At 43.1% G+C, this 18,764-nt stretch overlaps 1 protein-coding gene across 1 annotated transcript in view; it reads right to left on the bottom strand.

The window, feature by feature from the left end:
- Window positions 1-4,149, bottom strand: part of LOC112993831 (solute carrier family 2, facilitated glucose transporter member 3) — a 31,295-nt gene extending 27,146 nt beyond the window's left edge. Inside the window, exon 1 of the mRNA XM_026117788.2 lies at window positions 4,067-4,149. Coding sequence (XP_025973573.1) covers window positions 4,067-4,096 — 30 coding nt within the window. The 5' untranslated portion in view covers window positions 4,097-4,149. The remainder of the gene's footprint in view (window positions 1-4,066) is intronic.
- Window positions 4,150-18,764: the final 14,615 nt, after the last annotated feature.

Genomic DNA, 18,764 nt, shown 5'->3' with positions numbered 1-18,764 from the left:
GCACTGGCCTGAGACCAGCAGTTGGATATAGGGTCTGAAATGTTTCTTTGCTGTTTCCACTCTGCTTTCCTTTCCCTGCTCCCATAGGCAGGTGAAAGGGACAAAGACACAGCCTGTGGGGCCAGCCAGGGTCTTGATACAAAAAGGGGCTGCAGAACAGGATGCAGGTCTCAGATGCCTCTGGGTTTGCCACAAAGGAACAGTGCATACTCTTTCACCGCACCAGTTTATCTGTTTCTAGGAAAACCTGGAAGCACTGCAGGACACTTCCTCCCCTTCAAAGCTTGCCAGCTGTCTTCCTTTCACAACTGAAGCAATCAGGTGTCCTCGCTTACTTCACTTGGGATAAAGATTTTGCCTTCAAGTATACAACAATAATGACTACTTTAGAGTTACTCTGGCTCACAAACTTTGTAAAAGGCTGTCAGAAAGATTTTTGTCTTTTGGAGGAGGAGTGTTGCTATCTGTCACCATGCTAAAAAATGTCAAGGCATCCTGTGTTTTCCTAACAATGCTTCCTTTGACCCCATCATGGACCAAATAAGCCCAGAAAATATTTGTGATTCTTCTGTTGTGTATTGGATCATTTTAGCTTTTTAATTGCATTTATTAAAGTATGATCCAGAAATGGGCACCATTTGAGAGATGTAAACAAATTCTTCTTTCAGGTTTTCCCTGAGTCATCTTGTCATCTATTTGCTATAAAATCTCTTGTCAGCTTGTGTTTCACAATGAATGGTTATTTTGATAGTTACATAATCTGTTTCTGATGCGTGCATGATGTTTCAAAGTTCCAGATTTACTTCCAGAATTAAAATGGCTTTGAAAGCAGGGTACTTACTATTGATTAAAGTAATTTTTATTTTCTGTAGAAATGGATGTAGACATAGCCATAGCAGAATAATTATCTCACTGAGATGAACACCAGTTTATTTCCTCCAATATATAACTATGGCTAGATTCAATGACAACATGAGCAATTTTATAGTCAGTAAGTTCTTAGAACAAAGGGACCTTCTTGGGCATATTCATATCTCTCCAGACAAATTCAGCCTTGACTTGTCATTGTTAAGTGCTCCACTCAGAACACCATGTTAATGACCGTACAGAGAAATTACCTCAGAAGCACTAATATTCCCAACAGTTTACAAAGGTTAGTTATGTAATGCCCTTGTCACATGACAAGGGTCAGTCTCCAGCCATGCCAAACCTGGAAATAGACTTCAAGCCTTCTGATTTTGTAATTTCATTATCCTCTGCTCCCCATCTCCACAGAAACTGGAATTTGTGGCCCTACTTCTCTTTTCTTCTGCCTTAGCACCTTTGCAGCCAATATTCCAAGACAGATGTGTGATGGGAATATGCAAATGAATCCACTGGTATCATCTTCTCATGTCACACTCATGCATCCACTCATTCTCCTCTAACAGATCCTCTTTCACCCTCAAGCTTCTGTGCTGTGTGCTGTATCCAGCGCTGCCCCTCCACATGTATTCCTTCTTTCACACACTATATGTGTCTCTAGTCTTTGCAACAGTTCTCTTCTGCATGATCTCTTCTCCAACATCTTTCTCCTCTCCAGCCTCATTTTTTCCAATATATCCCTCCTCCTCTCTCTCCCTGGCTTAATCTAGACTGATTTTAAGGTGTGATGTCAGCCACACAGGATAATCCAGTCATTTTGCTAGTCTAATATGGACACAGCAGACTGGTTTTAACTCATGTTAAATGGATCAAGTTAGAACACAAGAGATGTCCTTTAAATCCTAATCTAGGAAAGACATTTGCATTTCTTGGCATCTCACTCAGTTTTTCTCAGTTACTGACTCATTCCTTCCAAGCCACTCTCCTTTTGGTTGTATTCTGATCTCTTTCAGAACCTGTCTCTTTTTCCTCCCATTCCATCCCAAAAAGGCTCCTTTGCACAACTTCCCCACCACTGTAAACAGGACATAATTCTTGCTTTCCCCCTGAGACCCACAGCATGTTTTTTCATTCACAATCAGGGGAATCATGTGCCTTTTCTCATTTTGATACTTCCCCCTTTGCATGCGTTTATGTTAATATTTGCTTGTTTCTCACTCTTAAGTTTTATCGCTCCTGCCTCAAAGTCAAAGACAATATTTTTCTTAGAAGAACAAAGGACTTTTTTTCCCTCCTAGATACGGATAAGGCGAGACCAGGATCCGGGAGTACTGTTGTTAATTATACAGGGAGGGAGGAGGGGAATAAAAGAGAGAATAGAAAATAAGGTTGAAGTTAAATCATGAAGGCAAAAGGTTACAGATAGGGTTGACTTACAGCTAACATCAAAAATGAGGAGGAGACCTAATTCCACCTTTCCAGTGGTGCCTTTGGTACTCAGGGGAAGGCAAGGGGTAGCAGAAAACGGACTGTGTAATAGCCAACCCACTCCAACACCTCCCTCTGCTGGCCATTTCCTAGAGGGAACTGGAAAGAACTAGATGTGGTGGTGGGACAAGATGCTGTGAATTGTTCCTCTTTGAACCGTGACACAACAGGTCCCATGTGATTACAAAACACATCTGTTAGCTCAGCCAGTGAAGAGACTCCCGTTCTTGCTTAAGGATGGCTGAATTATTGTGGGAATTTTTTTAGCTAAATTCTAGCTATTTATTTTGTATTATTCATTAACCTTTAATGTCAATACACCAAATCTATAAAATGAGCAGAGTTTTATGTCTTTAAATGCATATTAATATGCTGCAACACTCTTATATCCTTATAGCACATAACAGTTTCCTCCAGTCGTGTGTCCCACACACTGAACGGAAGATCTGATTTTATTCCCTCACTGCTGCTACAAGAGGGCAGAAGCTACGACAACATGAGAAACAGGAAGCCCTAAAAGGCCAGATCATTTACAAAACACCATGCAGGTATGTATTCATAATGCATGTATCATTCATGGTTAAGTACCATGAAAAAGAGTCATTTGTTTTGCTGTATCTTTTTTTGTTTAAAGAAATACTGAAGCATGATCTTAACTTAACAGGCATAAAGAGGTTCTTGGCCTGCTCTCCAGATGTGCACAGCTCCATAATATTCCTGCAGCTTTCCTGTTGCTAGTCCAATATAGAAGACACTGATCTGGCTACAGCAGAACTCTTTCTGTTTTTTGCAGGCGCTCTGCAACGTATGTCATTATGTCTAATGCAATGTACATCGGAGAGTTTCTGGATTTCCTTCCTGTGCTGTAGAAGTGCTGACTTAAAATCAAGTTCCAGCTTTCCTAAGGTTCCTATCTCTAGATATTTTGTAACTTAAATTTTCCTTTATATTGTTTTACCTACCTGGGCAGGTTTGCTGGTATACTTTAATCTTGATAAGCATTTCAATGCAAATGCATTCCCCAAACCTCCCACTTGTGGCAGAAAACCTCAAAGCTGATCTGCAGAACTCATCTTGAAACCGGGGCTGGTGCCATAGCCCTGTGAGTTCTCTTCCCTCCCTCCTGCCCTGCTGTGCCAGCTCCTGGGCCCCTCATACAGGTCGGCCAATGGACATTAACATCTTAAACATTTGCCATTGGAATTCTCTGCTCTTTACCCACTCATCTGGCTGGAAATGAGAGGGTTCCTAACAGATGTGAAACTTGGCTGGGGATGAGATTTCATAGCATCACTATAGCTAGAGTTCCCAGGGAAAAATCTGAGTGAGAGGGAGGGGGAAGGAGGCCTGAGAGGCAGTTGCAAGCTGGTGTGGGACGGGCACATTCCATAAGCATTTCTGAGAGGGGAAATTCCAGCCACAGCATCCCTTTCTCATCTCTAACTCTCATCACATGACTTCCAGTCTGTCGGTTCAGTCATTCCACCCTGCTGTCTCTTTTCATGTCAGCTCTTTCATTCCCTCCCTCTTTTCCTTCTCCAGTTTCTCTCATCACTCTCTGCTTCTTTACTGGCCTTCCTGCTTTTCTTTCCTTTTCACTTTCTCTGAATAACTGTAATCCTGTGCAAACCTGACAGAGAATCAGCCCCCCCCCCCCCCAATCCTATATTAGTTATTGCGTGGGCTAGAGCAGAATCCTCTTCCCCGAGCTCACCTCTTCCAGTCTTGACCATGGGAGGGCCATTTCTAGGGATTCAGCCTTCAGTGGTCATTCAGCTGTTTGCTTCTGAACAGAGCCCAGGAATGCAGCCAGGGCAGACTGTGAGGTATGTGATGATGTACCCTAACAGTTATTTATGATGTGAAAGTGTGTCTGTTGCCCCTGGAAACCAGAGTGAGGCTCATCTACTCCTTTCATACAAGGGTTGCTATGCAATGCATTTGCACTTGGGAGTGGGGACAGGGCTAAGATCTGGCAGCAGTTCTGTTAGGAATGACCTGTTGCAAAATAGAAGGGCAGAAATAGGAAGGACCACCTGCCAATTAGCAGCAGAGACCACAGAAGAGATGGATGGTTTATCGTAATGTTTGACTGACGGCTAATTTCTTTGCCAGAGACAGTAAGTGAGGGAAGAGCAAACTGATTTCCATGGCAACAGTGCTCAAGTCATATGAGGTCAAATTGTGATTGAGGCTGCCAGAGAAAATGAATTTTGATGAGAGGATAAAACCCACAGCAGTGACTGAGTCACTCAGCCTGCCAGTTCTAGGTGCCTGAACAGCTTTGCAAACACCCCTCTACTGACCTGCATTGCTCCCAGCTATTGTGCTCCTTAGGGGCTCTCCCAAAGCCCGATCATCTATCTCAATGCCTGTCCTGAATCCACCTCTAGCTATTTTTGTTTCTAGGTCACTGAGAATACATCTGCATAGCCAGCAGAGGTTGATTGCAGTGCGGGTTGGCATATCCACGCTAGTCTTAATCACCAGCAAGGGCAGCACAATCTAGACTGCGCAACAGACTGTACCAACTCACCAGGGATTCTCAGTGAAGAGTCAGCTGGCCAGTCACCATTTCGTCACTGTCCTCCAGTACCTGAGCCAACTTAATAAATAGCTAGCACATGCATCCCTAGTGATGATAAAACCATGTAGGCTTTATTTATTTATTTATTTATTTTTAAGCTTGGAGGACTTTGCAGATCTGTAAATCTTTCAATCAGCAAAGCACCTGGAATTCAGTGCATTCCTCTGCAGAATCCTAATGTGTTGAAATAGATTTCTATTGCCACCTGGTGGATAACTCAAGAGCATCTAGAGTAAACACCAAGATTTCTCTCCCAGCCATTCCTTGAGAGGCTCATTCTCCTCCACTTATTCTACAGGCCTTTACTCTTGCTATGTCACATTTTTTTCACATTAGCAGGGAATGGGGGAGAATATTAATGATATTAGATTAACCACTCCGAGTTATTCCAGTCATTGCAAGTCCTCTGCACAGTTCTCAATTCAACACTGGCAAGTTTCTTGACTACTCCACATAGTGTAATAAAGATTCTCTCCAAAGCTTGTGATTTATCTGACCTTAAAGTAGAAACCTTCACCCTAGCCCTGAGAGCTGCTGAATGAGTCATCCAGTGGGTCAGTTAATGAATGTAAAATTACCAACCCCACTTACCTTCGACAGAAATCTCTTTGTAGGATTTTACCCCTGCTTACTGAGGAATGTAAGAATCACCAGACAGCATCAGACTATCTGTTTATCAAGTCCAGGGTTCCATCTTTATCTTAGTGTCAGATGCCTCATGGAAGGCAGTAATCTCACATCAGATGGCTTGCCCTCACCTGCTCCTTTCATGGGCATTATTGCAGCTTCTGCTGGAGCCTGGTTTAAGCTTTACAGAACAAGAGTCAGCTTCGCCTTCTTGTGATCTCATTATTCCCTGGTGACACCCCTCGAGGAGGGTATCAAATCCAAAGACTGTGTGGATAATTCAGAAGTAGGTCATCCTGATGGAATTTGATCATAGTCCTTTTTCAGTGTTTGCTCCTGCCCATCTTTAGCTCCTTCTTTGAGCCTTGCCTTTCTGTCTCCTTTTTGCTCCAGCCTTGATCCTGCCAGTGTTCCCTGCTTCAGCCCAGCCACTTCTGCCTGTTTGAACCACCCAACCTAGCAACCATTGCCTGACCTCTAGTAACTGACTTACCATTCAAGAACAGAGTCCTCTGTGAATTCCTCACTCTGGGGTTCCCAGAGGCTGGGATGACTCATGATATCTTGTCACTACCAATAACTCTCACTCAGTGAATGAAATCCCAGGAGCAGTAAGACACACTTCAGCTCAGTGTGGATGATGGAGCTCCAGCATCAGCTTCAGCTCCATGTGTCCGTGGAACTGTAGCAGCTCCTTTACTAGCCCCATCTCAAAGTTGAACCTCCCCTTGCCACAAAAACATAATGATGTTTGTTGTTTTGGTACTGTTAACCTATGTCATCTGTTGTTTTTGACCCAGTCTTCTGTTTATGCTATGGATGGCATCATGAGAGAACTCCTGACTAACTTGGGCAATCCTTCTAATGCAGAAGGTGAAGTATTTCTTAAAACAGTTTATGAAGAGCCCAGGAGAGTGCAGTGAAGAGAAGCTGCACCCGTAACATTAAAGCAAAGGCAGTGGGACAGTGTGGGGACATTTGGCAGCACTTTGAAGCTCAATGTGGCCTCAGGAAGGGGGCCACATGCTTACAATGCAGCATCCGCATTTCCAGCAGAGGCCAATTGGAAAATTCCTGGTGCAATTGAGAATGGCCTTTGGTTTAGGTGTTTTATTTTTTAATTCTCTACATTAGTACTGACATCCACTAGCAAGACAGTAAAGCTGAGCATTTGAGGGGCTCATAATTGGTAGTGATTCTCTTACTCAACTCTACAGCTTCATGTTTCAGTCTGGTGCATTCATGATTGTTACCTCAAGCCAAAGAGCACAGGCAGTAGTGAGTTGTTTGCTTCCACTAAGGTGGAAGGAGTTGGGGGGAACAGACAGTGGTCCTTTGCCCATTTTGATTCAAACACCTGATTCTATAGGCACCAGAAACTTAGGCGGTCCAAGAGAAACCCTACTGACCTACCAACCCACTTCTCCATTCCAAAACCAAGTAACCTCATCATACTGCGGTATGACAGCAATGGGTCACATGGGTCTGAAAGACACAGGAGTCTCTAGACATAGGATTTGGCTGAGAATTTCAATGGATTTGTACAACTTCAAGGTTGTTAGAAGCCAGAGATGGATCCTCACTCACTACTAACTATTTTGTGAAGAAGATTACTTCGTTATGTCCAAACTAGTAAATGAAAAGTGCCCAGGAGTGTTCCCCAGCACTGAAATTCAATGTTTAAAGTTTTGTTAGTGCCAACTGTTATTCCTCCAAACAATTCCTGTCCATAGTTTAGGAGTTAGCTCATGGCAAGGACCATTCCCAGTAGGAAGTCTGCATTCAGCCAGCCTGTTATGGATGGTAAGACAGTTGAAGAGTATGGCTGCTTCATTCCCATTGGCCTCAGACCCAGAGAACAGTATACAGCATGTTTAGTTTACAGTCACAGACACAGCCTTTTTCTCTTAGTGGGCTCTCTCTGAGAAACATTTTGTTCACTTTTCCTACTTTCCAGTTACCTAGGATGTGTGTGGCTCTCTTTGCGTGGGACCAAAATCATTAGGTTAAGGTCTGAATTCTTTCACCACCATTCCTGTAAAAGTAATGCTGGATCCATTATAATCACAGAGCCAAAGTTTATTGACATATTTTGTTAGCTGCATTGCCTTTAAAGAGTTAGTGCTTGTTGCTGCTTTTCAGCATCCAGGTTACTGGAAACATGTGTTAATAGGTTACCATTGATTAAACACCAGGCAGTAACACTCCCTATCAGAGCCAAAGCCAAGGCTACATTGAAAAAAAAAGCCAGGTTACCCTGAAAACTTATCATAGGATTCATGTGTTCCCAGAGCTTCATCTACAGAGCCTCATGTTCTGTCTGAGCAAAAAAAGGAGAGCTCCCTTAAATCTTACATTGATTACTGAGAACTGGAGAAGATTATTGGAAAATACAAATACCCCTTTCACTGCATCCCTGAGCTACTGACTTATATGTGTCAAAGTTCTCTACAAGTCCAGAGTGGGGGAAATGTATAAGTTCTTCTAAACACAATAGGAAACAACTGATAAATAGTCTTCCAGGACAGAGCTGGTTATTTTGTATATAGGGTTACACATCTTCCATTTACTTTGACAGCATCTTATTTCTTTCAGAGATTGCAGGCTAACTTAGCCCTCGGCTATTTTGCATCATCATCAAGTGCATGTCATAACAGAAGCAATGCCATTTTGAGCAACCCAGAGCAGAACTGCTGGCTTATATCAACTGAAGAATGGCTGAGGATGATTCACATATGGATTTCAAGGCTCACAGACTGAAACAGACCTACTGGTGTTCAGGAATCTGCAAATGTTTACTACCAATTTTTTACCAAGCAATCTCTCCCTGTCATGGACTTAAGTAGAGGGCAGTATTTTCTGAACAGCAGAGAAGAAACTAAATTAGTGTCAAGTGAAATGGCTCTTTTCCTGTTTCCCCTCTACCATTGCAGACAAACTGAGTGGAAGAGTGGGACAGCAGATGCCTGTCCATTAAAGGAAACATTATTCAGCCCCTTTCTCAAGCTCTATATTTTTATTTTAAATTCAGTTGTGTTTCAGTGTGACTCTCTTACACCTTTAGGACACGATTCACTACAGTTTCTCCTAGGCACCAGTCACCTACCAGATAATTCAGCATCCTCATCCAGAATGCTCCCATCACAACCTCTCAACAGCTCAGAATCCTAACAAATACCCATTTCCAAAATGTACTGGCTTTGACGACAGTTCTAGATACTCCTGAGAGCCACATAAATGTCCAGCTCTTCCTGAAGTTTAATGATGTCCTTCGCTCAACCACCTCCTTTGGCAATGAATTCACCAGTATAATTGCATGACATGGGAAAGTGTTTCCCCCTTTTCACTCTTCAATGTCGTTGAATGGTCCGTTTGTTCTCATAGTACAATATAGGAACAGCACAAGTCTCAGTCTACTTTTCCTACTCAGGCAATTATTTTATAAACTTTCCCTCCACTTTTGAATCTCTCCATTCCAAAATAGCAACCTTAGTTTTTCTAATCTCTCTCTGAGGGTTTTTACAGACCATAATCATTCATGTCACCATTTCCTGAAACCTTCTTTTTAAGGACAGGCCCCTGTGTCCTCCACAGGGCATTCAGACAAGATTGTCCACACTAGTACTGAAATCTTATGCATGTGATTATACAGATAATTTGATACCCTAAAACAGGTAACATCAGTCTAAACACTTCCCTTGCCCTTGAACTGTTGACATGGAATTTCAATCACTATTGTGTTGCCCATTCATCTTTCTTGTTTAGATGTGACTGAAGTCTCCCACAGTCCTCTCTAATGCTGCTACCCTGAATTAGTCATCTGCAAATGTTGTTGCTTCACAGTTCTTTTTTCCTCCTCTTTCCAGATAACTAATAAACATACTGAACATAAGACACAGGGTAAATCCTTAAGACATTTTGCTTTTAACCTGTTGCCATGATGAAAATTAACTGTTTAATTCTATCCCTTGCTTCCGACCTATAAGCCAAGTTCTTGTTCAGACACAATTCTTTTCCTCTTATCCTGTAATGAGTAAAAATATTTAGGGTTTTTGTTCCCAAAATCCAGGCAAGGCCATTTTAAAAAGTCCCTGCTTAATGTTGGAAATTTTTCCTAGTGTTCAGCCTAAATTTGGCCACTGTATACCTACTTGTTCTTAAACTAATAGTATCAGTCCCATTAAAAGGTCTTTTCCCTATCTATTGCTTACCCTCAGATGTATTTATGGCCAGTCATCAGATCCCTTCCCAACCTTTCTTTTGTTAGGCAAGGTTTTTAAGCCAAAGCTCCTGTGACAGGACCTTCATTCCCTTGAAAATCCTAGAAGCCATTCTTACACCTGTTCCACTTTGAATGAATCTTTATTGAGAATGATTGACCAGAATTATTCACAATATTCTATATGAGATTTCACCTGTACTGGCACAACAGTATTAATTTTTCTTTTTCTCTGCTAGAAAATTTTCTTAATATATTCCTGGATGCCATTTATCTTTTAGCAGTTCATGGTATGTGATGAACTAATACTCAATGATCTTTCGTCTCCTCTCTAATTTCCAACTGATGAGTTCCCAGAAAAAAACATGTTATTAGTCCCCATACTCATGGCACTAAATTTTGCACACCTGAATCTCATCAAGATTTGATTTCATCCAAGCCTCATAGGTCTTTCAGTGTTGGTATATAACATCCTGATCATTCTGTCCTATTCCATCAGCAAATTTCATTTGAATGCTCTTTTTGTTTATGTCAAGGCCATGAATTAAACTATTAAAGAAGGCTCCAAAATGACCTACATTAGTAATCCCTCTTCCCCACCAAGATTCTCTCTTTCATGGAGCAGTCTCAAAGACCTTTTAAAAATCTAAATACATCAGATTAAATGGTTCTCTTTTATTAATTACTTTATTGATACATCCAGAAAGTTGAGAGGGGGAATTTCTGAGATACTCCTTGCTTAAAAAAATCATCTTAGTTATCATAGTCATCCAGGTGAGCTGACATATTTTTAACTACAATTCCAACTAGCTTGCAAGAAACAAAAGTTTCACTATTCTACTTCCCTGCTTCACCCCTAGAACCTTTCTTAAACTGTAAGTACAATCTGTATTGCTTCCCTGATGCTTTGATGCCATTACAGCATATTTTTCTTATCTACGAATCCAAGTTGCCCAACGTTTTCTCACTTGAGGTTCTCCAGAAATCCTGGATGTGTGCCACATTACATCTTAAATTTATTAGCTTGGTCCACCATGTCTCCTCCTAAGATCTCAACCTCCAAGAGTTGCTTCACTGCAAGAAAACAATGGATGCAGGAAGAGAATCTAAAAGTCCTTCCCACATCCTCAAAACTGAAAGTGGATATTAAAAAGCCAAGTTTTTCTTAATTGTTCTCCTCAACTTCCCTTGATCCAACAGATCCACTAATTCTTTCATAGGCTTCCTGACTCTCACATACTGAAAGACTCTTGCTTATACTTCTTATTCTTTTGCCTTGCAAGTCCCTATTCTAGCTTCTCTCCTAATTAGGTATCTTGCAAATTTAAACTTCTGCCTATTCTAAATTTTGAAGAATCTCTTACATGATACCAGTAGCTCCTCAGCACTTATAACTTAGTGGGTATCATATTTTCCTTTTGATTCCCAGGGGCTTCTCATCTGAGACTGCTGTTATTACTGATATTATAGGTACCTGCAGTACTCCTAAGGATTTTAATCTTTTACTATTAACACTGATGCCTGTTTATATCCTGTCTGCATTTTCACACTATCTGCTTTTGAAGTAGTAGACAGACTGTTAATCAGACTTACTGTGCTTCAGTGTTTGTGAAGTTTGACTTGAGGTGGTTCTACATTAACTGTTTCACAGCAAATTCTGCCTGCACTTACAGGCAGACAGAGGTTTTTCTAGCTGCCAATGGGATGTAAGACCACAGCTTTCTTTCCCTGGCGCTATTGCTTAATATGAAGACCAAAACTTTGATATGCAGAACAGGGTTTTTCCTTCAGGGACTACTTGATCTTTCTTTGGTTTGTTCACTATAACTGACCGAAACAATTTGGTCAATTCTATAGAGGAAGGAACAGTATCCAGCTTCCTCTCTCAGAGCTATTTTAATTCTGCAGGGCTAACAGGCAAGAAAAACAGTAAAAAAATATTTCAGTCAGTCAAGTCATCAGATTAGTCAGAACACACCTAAGCAACTGCTGAGTAAGAAGGTACCTTTTTATATACAGGTTTTTAGAGGAAAATCACACTATAACTTTGCTTCAGTTTGCTGTATATTCATTGAGCCTGTAGTAACATGACGTCTGTAACAGTAGCTCTAGGCCCCAGAATCTGAGATTCATTATCAGTTTTTCTGTCTAACTACTGAAATGTCTCACTTGTGAGTGCTTCATAATCCTTAATGTCTGTAGCATCACTAAGTAACTCTTGTGAGTCAGGAAAGACCAATTATCATATTTTCTCATGGAAAACTATTTAGATGTTTCACACTGAAGGAGAAACAATATGCATTGAAAATGTATGTAAAACAAATTCAATTCATTCACTGATGCCCCTGTGATTTCTCTTGACCTGAGAAAGCTCCTTTGTCTCATCCAAGTCTGTTAGAATAAAGGCACAGAGAGACCCTAAAAGGCCTTCAGAAGACCCTTATGCCCCTACTCTGCCAGACAGTGACTACTAAGATGCTCAGCTACAGTGGTCAGCTGCTTTCGAGCCTTATGAGCATCTAACTGGCACAGGAGCCTGCACTTGCTGACTTTGTCAGCTCTGACTTCACTCCATAAGCTTTTCAGCTTGAGCTGAAGGTCCAGAATAACATTCCTAAGCTTCATTTCCCTCACCAATCTGACTAAAAGACATGGATCTCACACAGCCCTTCAGAGCATACCTAAGCCACAAGGAATCTGTATGTAGCAAGGAGGTGGAGGGGATAACGCATGTCCTGGTTAAAACATTCTCCTCAGTTTGTGGAAGATCTGTATTCAAGCCCTGCTCAAGATCTGGCTCTTGAACTCTGTCTCCCCATATCTCTCTTGTCAGAGATATCACATTCTGCACAAACAATTAAGTATTTTGCAATTAGTGTTTGTCACTTTCTATCTCCCCAGTGTCTCCCACATATGGATTCAATGTCCTAGAGTGCAGGGCTTATAATTCACTTAATTTGTCTAAGTGAATATTTAATCATGTATATAAAGAGGAAAAGTTTCAATAAAAAAGCCTTAAAAAAATCATCGCCAAATACCCATTGCTAGGTAATAAGAGCATTTCCCTAAGATATGGAGGCATGTCTCTCTTTCAAATATTTCAAATATCAAACATTTGAGCTTGGGCAAACAAGAGTATCCTTCTGCCCATGATCCTCAGGAATGAGCTCTGCCCTGCTTTGGTAGCTAGAGCCACTATGCCTGTCTGAAAGATTGAGGGAAAAGCAGGAGACCTAGTTCAAGCTAGGAGAAGAATGAATGTCCCTTGCAGAGATCAAAAAAAAGAGGAACTCCTATAGTGCTCATGAAAATAAGAGACCAAATACAGGAGAAAGATTTTATTCACATCCTTGCAAAGGGAAAGGTCACAGTACAAACTCAAGCTTTAGACGGCATAAGAGAACCAGTATGAAAGGAGGCATTACGAATGCACCAATTAGGGAAAAAGCTTTAGTTAGAACTTTTGCCTTATCAGATGCCCAAGAATCCTACTACGAGACCAAAACTGTTAAGAAACCAGCCTGTTAGTTCTGCAATTCACAGAAGTACCTGCTTCAAAGCACGCTGAAGTGCAGCTGTAGCCTGAAAAATGACTAGCACACCCGTGTGTGATGACATGGAGCCTGCAGAGTCAGTCTGGGACGAGAAAAAGAGGAATACACTGAGCAAACCGTCAATCACTGAGAAATTAAGGCTGGGACTTTCCTTCTCTTGAAAATGACTTTCTGTATTAAAAGCACAGCTAGCATCCTTGTCTTAGACTTCTGAGAGTTTCAGGAAAGGGTTTGTGTAATTACAGATCCTATTTTAAGGCGGGGGAGGGCCTGTGGTAGAGAAAGATTCATGTAGAAACTGTACTGTTGTGGGTGGTGAGGGACCTGAAATACTGAAATACTCCAGTACCTTTTCCAGAGACTGAAACCCTTGAAGCAAGGCTCTGGCTGATTTTTTAATGTAACCTTGCTGTGTTACACTGGCACACTCCTTTAGAAGATCTGCTTGTAATAGATAAAGCACATCCTTATGCTGAGAGCCCTAGTGGAGTTTAAGTGGGAAAAGGATACATTTCACCCTGTTAATTCAGTCATACCTGCTGAGCAAGTGACTAAATTAAACTTAATGGCTACTTTTACTCCCATCTACAGTGACATCAACACAACTAGGAGAGCAAGAGTGATACTGTACTCCTCCATGCATCGCCACAATAACCCAAGTGCTGCATGCTGCATTTAAATTGATTGCGAATTGTCAGCCAGGAGGAGCCCAGCTTGCCTGAAGATTTCAGCTTGCATGTGAATGCCTGGCAAGTTGGAAGAGTACTGCTTAACTTGCAAATTTAACAGATCCAGCATAGTTGCTGCTGTGAGAGACAACATAGAGCCCATTCTGCCATTTTATAGGCACTCTTCCCCATTAGGGGAGAGAAAGAGGGAGGGGAAGGGGCTATCTCGCCCCAAGCCTCAGCTCACCAGCAGCTACAGACAGCTCTGCAGTGGAAGACCCCCTGGAGACCTGTCCCTGCTCTGTGACACTGCATTACAGCAGGGCTTCAAGCTCCTGCAGGAGCTCCGGGGAACTGGATGGAGTACAGCAGGCCCAGGCCTGGCCACGGACACGGCACATGCCAAGCCCCTCCACCACAGGCTTATGGTGCAGACAACGCCTACGCCATGGCTCATGCCACGACCGTCGTCGTGACGTAAGCAGCTGGCGTCAGGCGTACGGGAAAGCCCGCCCTTCCCTCTCCACGCATGCGCCAAGAGTCGCCCAAAGGGCAACGCAACCTGCCTGAGGCGGCTGAGGTAACCGGAAGTCGTCAACCCTGGACAGGAAGTGAGCCTTTCGAATAGTCACAAACAACCCCAGCCCCCCAGTTGCTCCAGTGTCTTGCATCGCCTTTTGTGAAACATTTGATTGGCACTATCTAATGACCAATGGGATCTAGTCCTCCCTCCCTTCTGGCCCACCTTCCCTCAGGCCACGACCAATCGGGGGGGCAATTTCTTCTCCTTCGCCTTCGCCCTTTGATGGATGGATGCAGGAGCCAATCAGAGAACGACTTGCGTGCTAGCCTTGCCTCTGCCTCCCGCCAATCCGTGCCGTGGAAGAGAGGCGCTAGAGGGAGTGGGGATGGACCCCGCTGCCGCACTGGGTGCCCGCCGCCCTCCCCCCCGCGCATGGCGGGCGCCCGCTTCGCGGGGTGGTGGCGCGGGCCACGCGCAGCGGGTCGCGCCGGGCGTCTCTGATCGCGGGGAGGCCGCCCCTCCGCCGACGCGGGGATCTCCCGCCTCCCGCGGCAGCGTCCCCGCTGCGACTCCGCTCCCGCCACACGTTCCCAAGCTGGATGCGACACGGGGGTGGGAGGAGCCGCTCGGGCTGTACGTGCGGGAGCTCCTCAGTCTCTTAAGGTGGATCCGTGCGACGGGCTGCACGGGGCCGCCGCCGCGCCCGGCCCTGCCGCTGGCGGGGAGCGGCAGGGGCGGGCCGAGCGCACCGGGACGCGCTGCACCTTGGCGCGCGGTTGCGTGCGGTGGGCCCGGCCGCCGGCCGGTGCTGGGGAGCCAGCCGCGGGGCGGGGAGGAGCGGCCCCCCGAGAGCAGTCCGGGTGCGCTGTATTTCCACGGCCACTGACCACACCAGACCAGAGAGATGCTTCTGCTTTCATTCCGCGGGGGGATGAGGGAAGACTTCGGGGGGCACCTGTCGCTGGGAGATGAAAGTTTTCCGTGGAGAAATATTCCATAATTATAGTAGTCATCGAGTTGTAGAGGAGGTATGTGATTTCACTAAGGCATATTTAGGTATTGTCAGAGAGTACACTACTGTGACAGTTGTTAAATTAAATGGGGCTTCCAGTGCAGGATATGAAATTACACTGTGTATCACATGAATTATCACACAGGGAGAATTAGATCACTTCGTGGGTAATGGTAGCTGAGCTGGGAGGAGAAGGAAATTCTTTTATATACACCAAGAGATAAGTTTGTCACATGAGACTTTTTGCAGTGAAGACATAGAATTATCACACAAAGGGAATGGCAGTTGGAGACAGTGTCTGTATTCAGAAGTGTCTAAAACCAAGCCAGTAAATATATTCTTCGATACTTGTCTGGTTTCATGACAGCTGAGCATCCAACAGGTCCTGTTGATGCTGATACGGGCGCATAGCACTTTTTGTAATCAAGAAAAACCCTAAGATATATTTAAAGTGCTGAATTTTAAAGTGTGCAGTTTTAGACTGTTGGTTTTATAAGGCTACTCAGAAAAGGGGGAGATACTTAAATTTCAAATAATGCTTGGAAAAATGAATCGGGAGACATGACACTAACTAGAAATATATATATATATACACACACACCAACAAATACAAAATAGAATTATTCATATGTTATATTTTATATTTATGTATTATTTATACACATTTTAGTATGTTTATACACTCGCACACACACACACACACATATATATATATATACGATCCTTTGTAAAAAGTATAGGTGTGGTTTTGAAAAAAACCTTGGGGAGAAAAAAGTGTTAGGATACCTGTATGTTACATTAGATTGCTGATACATCTTTATCACTAGTTAGTTGCAAATGGAAGGAACAGTCCTTTAGCCAGTATGTGGAAAAGAATCCCTTCTCTAGTACCATAATTTTCAATGTCCTATCTGCCAAAAAACAAAGCCACCTCCTACACCTTCCTGGATACCAGAAGCCCCAACTGCCCCCTACCCATCTGTCAAGATTTATAGCTTTCCCTAGACAAGTATTCACAATTCAATCATGTGCAAAACCAATGGCACCTTGAAACTCTCGGAGAAAGATAAAATGTATTGAATGTAATGTAAAAAATAAATTACATGATGACTACTTTACTTTTTTTCCATGTCTCCGTCTGCTATCCCTTATCTTTTACTTAGCATGTAGACGCTTTTGGATGGGTGTTTTTGTTCTCTGAATACTAAATACGATATTGGGGTCATGATCGATTAGCTTCTTTGTTTCTTCAACATAGATGCTTTGGTCTGCCTCTCAAAGGCCTTTTGATATTTTGGCATTTTTGTATTTGTCTCTTTTCAAGTAGTGGAATAAGTTAATTACATCAGATCTTTCTTTTTTGTATAAAAAGCAGAGAATATTTTAGGCATGTTGGTTTGGGAGAGAAGATACCTGAAAATCAAAAAAAAATGGGGGAACCATTGGATGCCTGGAAATGTATTTAGTCACATCACAGTTTTCTCATACCTCTGCATCTAATGCCATCCATGCCTTCCAGTGTAATGATGCTTCTGTCTTGTCCTTTCAGTAAAGAGGAGCATATGCACACAAATCCTAGCTAGTGGGGAACTGGAGGACTTGGCATGGAAATGGAGGAGAGGCACAAATAAGACCTAGGCCAAAGAGAAGTCCAGGAAAAGGCAGAAAGCCAAGGGAATAGGAAGAAAGAACAGGAGTGAAATTAAAGGAAAGGACAGAACAGGACAGAGCTCTGCCATGGCCTCTGGAGGTGGGAGGGGAAGAGATGGATGTTGGCCTTTGGTAGTGTACGGGGACACTAGATCTGTAATGAGAGGGTAATACAGAAAAAGGAGCAGGAGACACTCCTTGATAGAGGCAAGAGCAGATAATAACATAGGGAGAAAAATACAAGGGAACATACAGAGCTACTGGCACAGGAGCAGAATGAAGGTTTGGGCTGGAAGAAAAGGGCATACATACTTTCTGAGGGAATGGAGATCGAGTATAATTCTTGTGATTTACTGAAATGATGGCACGAGAGTTTGGCACAGATTTTGACCTGTTAAAGGAATGCAAAGAGTCTCTGGCAGATGCAATAAACTAAGCCTTGCAAAAGCAGTAAGCCTTGCAGCCCTCCCACACCACCACCACCAGAACAATTTCCACATTACAATTAATAGAAGGAAAAAAATGGCAATTTACTCAGAAAATGCCATTTTTTTCCAGCATGTTTCATATCCTATACTCCAAGCCTTACAGCAATTATACTGTTTGGAGGTATGAACATGTGAAACCATCTATGCAGAGACAAGATTATTAAATACAGGGAGTCTTGGGGATAACTGTGGTACAGAACCTGAGGCATTTACATGATTGTGCATTTGGGATTACCATGCAGAAATGGCCTGCCCGAGCGTTGGCCTTAGATTCATGGGGATCCCAGACTATTCCTTTTTCCACATACATTTTGGAAGATTTGATGTACTGTTTAATTTACTTCACTACACAGTTCCCTTTAATGTTCTAAAATAATGGGCGATCGTCTTAGTCTGTATCTCTAAAACCAGCCTTGCAACATACCACCATGAGACTTAACAGACAATTTTCAGCCAACTGGGTGCAAATGAGACAACACTACAGAGTTCTCTATACGATTTTAACTGATTATAACCCATTGGAGAAATTGTGATCAGACTTTTAACAGGGTTGTAGTGGAAATGCCTTATAAGATTTGGGGATGTTATTGCAATAGGTTATTGACAGATTTGTGACATGAGAGAAGGTTAGCAGGGATGAAGATTTCAAGTGATTTTTGGGGGGGCAGAAGACTCGTAGTATCTTGGCTTCAAGCAGGGCACAATTATTACATGGTTGGAGGGAATAATTCATCACTTGTGACAGGAACAAGACTGGGAGACGTTTCCCCAAAATGGGAGCCTCTTAAACCCCCCCGCCCCGATCAGGGGTGAGGGACTGTCACACCAGAACAGTTGGAGACAATTTGGAAGCAGTGCTACACGAGCTGTAAGAAGTTACCTCAGCTTGGAGAAGATCGCCTTGTGGATGAGCGACTGTTACAAAGGTGGCCTAGCGATTAGTTGTCACTACAGACGGGGGGGCGGCAAGAGATTATTACACACGGAGTCCTCGGCCGAGAGGATCACCACAGCGTGCGGCTGTCTCCCGGGCCAGGGGCGGGGGCCGGGGCCAGCGATGCCGGAGCAGGCCGCGGCCCCGGCT

The sequence above is a fragment of the Dromaius novaehollandiae genome, chromosome 1 (genome assembly GCF_036370855.1).
Source record: "Dromaius novaehollandiae isolate bDroNov1 chromosome 1, bDroNov1.hap1, whole genome shotgun sequence".
Lineage (NCBI taxonomy): Eukaryota > Metazoa > Chordata > Aves > Casuariiformes > Dromaiidae > Dromaius > Dromaius novaehollandiae.
This window is presented reverse-complemented; position numbering and strand designations above follow the sequence as displayed.